The 9,308-nt window shown below is 40.4% G+C and overlaps 1 protein-coding gene across 1 annotated transcript; it reads left to right on the top strand.

Annotated features, from left to right (window-relative positions):
- Window positions 1–1,693: 1,693 nt before the first annotated feature.
- LOC123158490 (disease resistance protein RGA5-like) lies at window positions 1,694–8,405 on the top strand. The gene is made up of 7 exons (XM_044576457.1): window positions 1,694–2,720; window positions 4,044–6,015; window positions 6,433–6,474; window positions 6,571–6,633; window positions 7,073–7,146; window positions 7,563–7,619; window positions 8,249–8,405. The coding sequence occupies exons 1-7, from the start codon at window positions 1,900–1,902 to the stop codon at window positions 8,403–8,405; spliced, it is 3,186 nt and encodes a 1,061-aa protein (XP_044432392.1). The 5' UTR covers window positions 1,694–1,899.
- The last annotated feature ends 903 nt before the right edge of the window (window positions 8,406–9,308 follow it).

Here is a 9,308-nt window from a genome sequence, read left to right as displayed (position 1 = left end):
GCCCAGACGGGGTCCCTCCCGGGCGTGTGGGGCTTCGGGTGTACAAAAGCGCATGCCAGACTGCTTGCGTACCGCAGTTCCGGACGGGTCTCCTTCGACATGAGCTGCGGTGCATCACCCTCGGCGTTGGGGGTACACAGTGACATTTTCGTGTGCGAACAGATACTTGCGGGGTAGCAGATTCCGAACGTTGATGCATCATTTTCTGTTGGTGACAATACAGGTGTGTGTGATACAATTGTACGGGATCATCGAGGTCGTTTTATTATAGATTCTATGAAAAGGCTGGAACACATAGCTGATGTGGTCTCGGCCGAAGTAGTTGCATTGTTTGATGGATTAAAATTAGCCCGAAGTATTGGATGCTCTAATCTGGTGGTGAGAATGGACAATAGTACAGTGGTGGACCCTATGAATCACAGTGAAGGACACTCCATTGTAGCAGCACAGGTGTTAGATGATTGTTGCAGTATTTTGAGTGAATCCGGGAAGGTTACTATTGAGCACTGTATATAGAGTCGAATGTAGTAGCTCATGAACTAGCAAGATGGGGACATGCGAACAACCCATCTGTCTGGGCGGATGCACCCTGATTTTCTTGTTAAATTTTCAGTTAATGATGTAACCCTTATATGGTTAATAAAGTATCCCTTCCCGTAAAAAAAATAAAACTCTTGCATAAAAAAAGAACTAAGAGAACGAACTATTCATTGTTAAATTAACTATAAGAACGAACTATTCATGGTAGCTAGGCAGATGAGACACGATGGGTTGGATGCTCCAGCAAGTCGAAGCTTTCTAGATCAAGTTGGCATTGCTTAAATGTGCCATCTAAAATGAATAGAGAAATTTGACCAAATGTATGCATGCAATGCACTACACCAGCCAGATCAACAGGGCTATACATATAATATGTATGGACGAAGCATCCAGGAAATTTAGGAGGTTGCATATACCGGAAGAAATAAAGTATGATTTCTGGCGGTTGCAATCAATGGCCCTAAAAGGTCGTCATTCATATACAAGACTATCTCCAAACTTAATTTTAATTTGCGTTCCATCATATGGCCAGTGAAGTGACAGGTACTCCCTCCATCCGAAAATAAGTGTCTCAACTTTAGTACAAAGGGAGTATGTCTGAACGCATGCCCTATTTCATATAGTAGATGCACAAAATTTGATTGTATATATTGACCAATTACTTGTGCGTCTTAGCTGCTACATTATTGAATACAAACAATTAACTAATTTTGCATTTTGATTTAACTGTATACCATCTGAATGAAAGTTATTTGATTGGCACTAACCTACAAACTTTGCTCCGATCTGTTCAAACGTACCAGCTCTCCCAATTAGCTCTCTTGACCCCAAAGACGCAGATTGCTACTAAAAAAAACTTGGTATGTTAGCTGCTAATTAAGTTTTATGTTTGGTATCATACCCACTCTTATCACCATCCATGTTCCTCCCATGTTACTAAGCCAAGTTGCAGCTAACTTAATGTCTTGAGCCGGCCGGCCAAATTTACAGCTAACCTTCTAATAACTAAAGTAATATTTCGTACAACAGCTCCATCTATAAAAGTAGGTCGACACAAGCCAAGCCGGCTGCAGACTGATTCAGCGTCGTTGGTATTTAAAAACGAAGGGCCAGCCTGGTGTGAAACTTTGCATGTACCTACAGAAAGTTTGCAGTCCCATGTGGAAAGATGCTCAAAGCCAATCAAACTGGCTAGCTAGTAGAGTAGTAGTCCATATATTCATACAAGCGGTAGCAACCTAGCCAAGGCCAGCAAGAAAGAGCTTCTGAAAGGAGATTGAGACTGAGGGAGTGTAAAAAAGTGAGAAGAGGATCCAGCAGTCTAGCAAAAGTGTGAGAGGTAGAGCGTGAGGGTCGACCATGGAGTTCGCCACGGGGGCGATGAGCTCTCTCCTCCCCAAGCTGGGGGAGCTGCTCATTGAGGAGTACAACCTGCAGAAGAGTGTGAAGCGGGGGGTCAAGGACCTCAGGGAGGAGCTCTTGATGATACAAGCAGCACTTGTGAAGGTGTCCAATGTGCCACTGGAAGATCTTGATCCCGTGGTCAAGATTTGGGCCAACGACGTCAGGGAGCTATCGTTTGCCATCGAGGACAGCCTCGACTCCTTCATGGTGCGTGTGGTGGGTCTTGATCCAACCAGGCCAAACACCTTCTTGGGGTTCATCAAGGAGACTAAGAGCAAGGTCACCAATCTCAAACTTCGTCGGGACATAGCCAACAACATCAAAGACGTCAAGATCCAAGTTAAAGAGGTGAAGGAGAGGTACGGCAGATACAAAGATGTTATCAGTGATGTAAGTGTTGCAACAAAGGTTGATCCCCGCCTCTTAACTCTGTACAACAAAGTATCTAACCTTGTCGGCATCGACGAGGCTATCGACGAGCTAACAAAGAGGTTGTCCAAGAGCGATGATGTGGCCCAGCAACAGCTCAAGACTATTTCTGTCGTTGGATTTGGAGGACTGGGCAAGACAACTCTTGTTAAGGCAATATATGACAATCTTAAGAAGGAATTTGATTGTGGAAGTTTTGTTATTGTCGGTCGGAATCCCGACAACAAGAAAGTCTTCAGGGACATCCTCCATGAACTTGACAAGCAAAAGTATAAGTATATCACTGAATCAAAAATGGATGAAAGACAACTCATCGACCAATTGCAAGAATTCCTCATGGACAAGAGGTAAGCATTACTCCCATCCTATACTATAGTCAATACCATTTTTCCTTAATCTGTGATAGTTTTTGTGTTGCTTTAGGTTTTTAATGTCATATTATTGCATAAACTACTCACTTATTCATTGTATGGAAAACCTAATCCAAATGTGACCTACGTAATGGGTCAAAATTATATATCTATGTATTTTGGAAACTATTAAGTTCCACATTTTCATTTCAGCAGTGTGAAATCAGAAAACATGCAACTGGTTGTTAGTATATTGCCAATATTGTTTTTAAAAACTTTAATAAAATACTCTTTGCGCATTATTGTTTTAAAAGTTGTATACATCTTTACAGATTCTAAAACCGTTTGTCATTTATCTTCCTTATATACGATTCTTCTTGTATTTTTTTAATTAAGTCGGGGCTCCTCCTTATATAGTGCTTGGTAAAAGCTAAAACTATTATTGGCACCATTATCACAAGTTCAAACAAAATTGTTGGCCTAGATAACATAAGAGAAGCCTTGGGCCAAGTAGAACTGCTTTACAGGAGTAGGGAGAGGGATCAAGTATGTCAGTTGAGAGTTAGTCGCTCCCTCAGTGATGTGTTCAAAAAGGCTATCCCGTGATATCAAACCTATTACTAAAGGGATACTTGAATGGTCCATTTCTTATGTATAGCCCACCAGGGATGCCAATATATGGGCCATCGAAAGCTATCTATCACTACCACTGCGTTACCCGCAAGAAATGGTAAACCTATCATTGACAGGCGTGTAAATTACACCTTTCACAATCCAACTAAAAACACAACACTTATGGCTAAACCAGTTACTGGCAGGAAGTAAAAAACCATCAGTGATGAAATGTAGTACTGACTAAATTGTTTAATATTTGGCATCTAACTAATTATAAATTATTTATATGTGTTAGATAAAAATTATACCATTGCATTGTCATGAAAATATATTCAATACTTTTTCTTGTTAGTTACTTATATAATTGTACATTTATGAACGATTGAACTTCATTCATTCGGGACCGGATGAAATCTAAACATTGTCTATTGGGAATGTAAGGAGTAAACCTTTCAATAGTCCATAAGCCGAGCATATTTCTTCATTAAGAAGTGAATAAATATTTTAGTTTTGTCTTTTAAGAGATCTATATATATTTCTAAACTCATGCACAAATTCTGAACTTCTATTAAAGCACGGCATTAGTACACTACTGTATAGTGCTTGATTTAGTTTTTGGATCCTGTGGGTTGACATGCTTCCTATTCAAATGTAAATGATATATTTTTTGTAGTTTTACTAATTCAATTCCCCTCATAAAAATAGGTACCTAATTGTGGTTGATGACATTTGGGATGTATCAACATGGGAAATTATTAAATGTGCATTGGTGGATAGTAATTCTGGAAGTAGAATAATCACAACTACTCGTATTCATGAAGTTGCCAAAAAAGTTGGTGGTGTTTACAATATAAAACCACTTTCTGATGATAACTCCAAAAAACTGTTCCATAGCAGAATATTTGGTGGTGAAGGCATAAGTCATGATGATCACTTGGTCGAACTGTCAGATATTTTTTTTAGAAAATGCGGTGGTGTGCCATTGTCCATCATTACGTTAGCTAGCTTGCTTGTTAATAAACGTAAAGATGAATGGTATAAGGTGTTTGACTCTATTGGTTTTGGTCATGAAGATAATGAAGCTATTCAGAACACAAGAAAAATAGTGTCATTTAGCTATTATGACCTACCTTTCCATTTAAAGACTTGTTTGTTGCATCTAAGCATGTATCCAGAAGACTATTGGATTGGAAAGAACTCAGTGATATGGAAATGGGTGGCAGAAGGTTTTATACCTATTAAACAAGGGATTGGTGCATTTGAGCTGGGACAAAGCTACTATAATGATCTTATAAATAGAAGTATGATCCAGTCCATAAAGCCAGACAACATACACATGCTTGATTGTTGTCGTGTTCATGAAATTGTGCTCGATCTCATCCGCACCCTATCAGGCGAAGTAAACTTTGTTACAACAATAGATAAGATGCAACAGAACACATGTTCACTCAACGCAAGAAGCATTGCTCGCAGATTAGCCATCCATGATGGAACTGCCAATCATAGCAATATGGGACATGTTAGGTCATTTAATGCTATCTATTTTTCTGATGGTGTTCTCCCCCCTCTTTTGAGTTTTAAAGTATTACGAGTACTAGTCCTCGAGAATTGTGATTTTCCCATAGGAAGTTATCATTTGGAGCATCTTGCGAAGTTGGTTCAGTTGAGGTACGTAGGACTGGCAGGCACACATGTTACCGAGCTCCCATGTGACTTAGGGCATCATCTCAAGTTATTGCAGACACTAAATACAGAGTGGACAGGCATAAAAGAATTACCTTCGTCTATCGGTGAGCTAACCAAGCTGATGTGTCTGCGTGCTTCTAAGGGCACAAGGATGATGGGAAGGATAGGGAAGCTGAAATCCCTAGAAGAGTTGGTGCTACACCATGTGGACAAGTCCCCGGGCTTCACCATGGAGTTGGGAAAGCTGGCACAACTGAGACTGCTTGAAATCCATGTTGATGAAATGGACAAGTGTATGCTTAGGGACCTCATCAAGTCTGTGTGCAACCTGTGTAGAATCCAGACTCTCAAGATCAAGTCTAAATTGTTTGAGACAGTTGCAGCTGATGGCTGGGAAGAGTGGGCTCCCCCTTTAGAGCTCCGTCAGTTGGCACTGCCTTGCATGACTTTACCCAGGCGTCCATCGTGGATGAATTCAACTTGTGTTCCGCACATTTCCTACCTATGCTTCAAAGTGAAAATGTTGGAAGCACGGGATCTGCCGATCCTCGGGACGATGTCTTCACTCCATTTCCTCCACTTATCACATCAAATCAATGACACCCTATCATATACTGTTGGTTGCCATGAGTTCCTGAGCCTGACATATCTCATGGTAGACATAGAGATCGTTTGTGGAGAGGGATCATTGCCGATGCTTGAAGAATTGAGATGCTATGCTAGCGTGGGAAATGACGTAGGCTTGGCAGGAAATATGCAGTTTCTCAAGGAAGTTACCTACACACTCCACTACGAGAACATCTGTAGTATTGAGGAGCTAGAAGCAGCGGAGGCAGCCATAAGGCACGCCGCAGAGAGCCACCCCAACCGTCCCAAGCTCAAAATAACATCGTACCTCAAGGTACCTACGTTTCTATTTATATTTCCTTTTTGTTTCATTCCCATTAATTCCAAAGAAGTGTCCTCTACAGATGAGGAAGAAGAGGTATGTGTATGCGCACTAGCTGTTGCACATACTGTTATCCCGATCTGTAATTCCCAAATAAATTATCATTCCGTCTCAAGTATTCCTGTAATAAACAAATAATTCCATGTCTGCTTGCCTTTCTTAATTAAAGTATGCCGAAGATGAATATGAGGCTGGTCACAATGGGCAAGAACATAAGCTAGTAACTTCACATTTCCCTAGACTATGTTACTATCTCCATAGTGGGTAGGAACATCTATGTAGTGTCATGCAACGATGTATTTATTAGGTTATAGACTCATTGTTTCTTGGAGTGTGTGATGTTCCGGTAACTTAGCTAGTTACCACAAGCACCTCTCTCTTCATTAAATACGTGCCACATAAGCAAAGTTGTATTGAAGTGTGTGATGTTACTCCTAAGTTCCTCCCCACTGTGACCAGCCTGAAGGATCTGAGGAGGAGGTTTCAGTTACTGACCAAGAGGTACATGTACAGCTGGCAACTCAGATTAACTACTACCTCTTGTTACATACATGTACATAGTGTTTATTTCACATTCTTGATTTCTCGTGTCTCCAGTGGAACGATGATGTGGTGGACCAGACATCTCATGCCACCGTAGAGGAGGATGCGATGGCGACGGCGAGTCAACCATGAACCTTTTTCCTTTCCTTCAATCCTGCTTGCCACCAATTTTAACTGTACGTATGTATACATCTCAGTCTCTCTTCTCCATTTCAATGCACATGCACGCACACAACGTCATTTCTGTATGTTTTTACATGACAAGAATGTCACTTCATTTATTCTTATTACATTTACCAAAATTAAGCTATTGTTTTGAAATTATGTTTCAATATATCCTCTATTTACAAGTCCGAAAGATCTGTACTGCGTCAAGTTCAGACTTATTTTTCATCGGTTACCAAATATCTTGTCTAAACAATTCATAGCTCATGTACACACATCGATCCATGCATATATCTTGTCTAGCTATTAACATAACCACTATTAATTGTTTTGCTGCCCGTTATTTCCAGGTTGGTTGTACCTATGATGCTTTCTACAATCTCGTTGCCAGTTGAAAGGAAGTATTGGTGGGCTTACTTTGTCCATCAAGGCAAAAAAAGTTTGTTTGCTTTCATCATTACAGAAGTATTTTGTTAAAGTTTTTTTTTTCTTGTAGCATTAGCGGTTTTGTTCGTTGTATAACGAAAGAGTCACTTTAAAAAAAACAAAAAGACTGAGAAAGAAAAAAAGGTAGTGTTGGTACATTGTATTGCCTATTTCTTAGTTAATTGAAAAATATAAAAAAAATTGTGTCTTTTAACTTTACTTATTTCTGCTTTTGTGGGGTCGAGGATGGGGCTGGTGGCATTAGTTTTTTTAATTATCTTTAATGTGTGTTTGTGTGGGTTGGGGTTCGGGGGGTGGAACTCCGCCTATGTCATTTTAAGGTAATACTTAAAATTGTATAGCCGGTCCCAAGCCCGGAAAAAGGAGGAGGGAGCAACCCTGTTTTCATAGAGGGGAAAGTGAAATTGATTCTGTCATTTATACAAGAAATGCAGAAACATTCTATTCACAGAGAAGGGAGAGTCAAAAATTCAAGCCAAAGAGGATTTTCAGTTGGGCCGCAGCTATAAATAAAGTGAGTATCGACCCAAACTTATTTTGGTCGGCGATTACACGTGGCATTTGAGCATTTTCGAGGAATATTTTTTCGCATTTTCCAGCCTATATGTTCTCAAGATTATATTTCATCTTTACTGTTTTTTGGCACGGGGTATTTATGTACATGGTATGCTCAGTGGCCCTGAAGCCCAAATGTCGACTTGTCTTGTTGTCCTCGACCATTTCCTATAATTTTTGCTTTATTAGCAATTATGATGCATGATTGTACATGATTTTTATTGCTGCTCCATGTGACTGTACAAATCTAGCTATCCCAAAGTATTTATCCATATATGGATGTTGTGTTTGCTAAAAGGTACTTTTGGTTGGTTGATTTCTCCAGGTAGCGGTGGTGAGACCAGTTACAACAGCTAGCAACAGTAATAATGGCGATAGCTTGTTGCCTAGTAGTGCTGGCCAAGTGATCTCCGAAGGCATTTCCAAAGGAGATACAAGAGAAACGGTAGGATCTCTCTGATGCTCTTTGTGCTTTCCCTGTCTTCTATCTATCTGAAAAACCTTTGATGCAGTTTACCTTGCTTGCAGGGAACAAGAAACACTTGCATTTATCGTTTTCATTCAGCTTCAGCACCAACACCTACATGCAGCTCGTGCCGGTGCAGAATTGGCGCCGCATCCAACTTGTTGGCACAATTCTTGAGATCACAATGAGCAAATTAAAGCTTCAGCGCCAAGACCAACAGGCAACTGGTGTTGCGCAGTATCGGCGCCATGACTGACTTGTTTGCGCTTGTTTTGAGACCACAATGAAAAGAAATTAAAGTTTTAGATGTACTATAATCCAGTGATTTGTTTGTTATTGTGAAATTAAAGGTGTGTCCACCTAGGCACATCTACTTGTTCTATGTGCAACTCCCATCATATAACATCCTTTTGTCCGCCTATTTACGAGAGTCGGCTTTGAAAATCAAGTTGTATTTTCACTTGCTCCTCGCAACAGAAACAATCATACATCAGGCACAAATCGATACTACAGGTTTTGTACTACTGAGTTTACTACTGCTTGTTTATCCATTCATAAGGGCCTAAGCAAATGCTGGTATCAAACATTGCTAACTGACACCAGCAATGCTGAACATCAAATTCGCAATCAACAAAATGGCATGTGTAACAAGTAGAGCAAACACACGATTGCAAGACAGACATCGGAACTGCATTAAGTAGTTGCTGGTATCCCTCTGGGGATTATAGATTTTGCGATAGAATATGCTGTGAAATAAGGTGCTGAAGCGCATGCATCTGCAGGGGCGCGCTGCATGTTAATATAGCCACAAGGTGCGTCGGCGATAGGAGTACAAGAGGTTAGGGTTTAGGTTAGGTAGAGATAGATCGCTTAAACTAACTACTAGGATCTTATCTCAATACCTAACCTATCCTAACAAGTTTACAACACACACGCCACAACTATCACGGTTTATTCATAATACCGTGAGTACAATGTTTAACACTCCCCCTCAATCACAACTATCCAAGTTGAGATTGTGTCGAAAGGCCTCGAGATGCCGCAATGATAATGGCTTGGTAAAGCCATCTGCCACTTGATCACCAGTAGGCACAAACCGAATGTTTAAAAGCTTGTTTGCAACTCTTTCATGAACAAAGTGGTAATCGATCTCAATATA

This window comes from Triticum aestivum, chromosome 7B, assembly GCF_018294505.1.
Source record: "Triticum aestivum cultivar Chinese Spring chromosome 7B, IWGSC CS RefSeq v2.1, whole genome shotgun sequence".
NCBI lineage: Eukaryota > Viridiplantae > Streptophyta > Magnoliopsida > Poales > Poaceae > Triticum > Triticum aestivum.
This window is presented reverse-complemented; position numbering and strand designations above follow the sequence as displayed.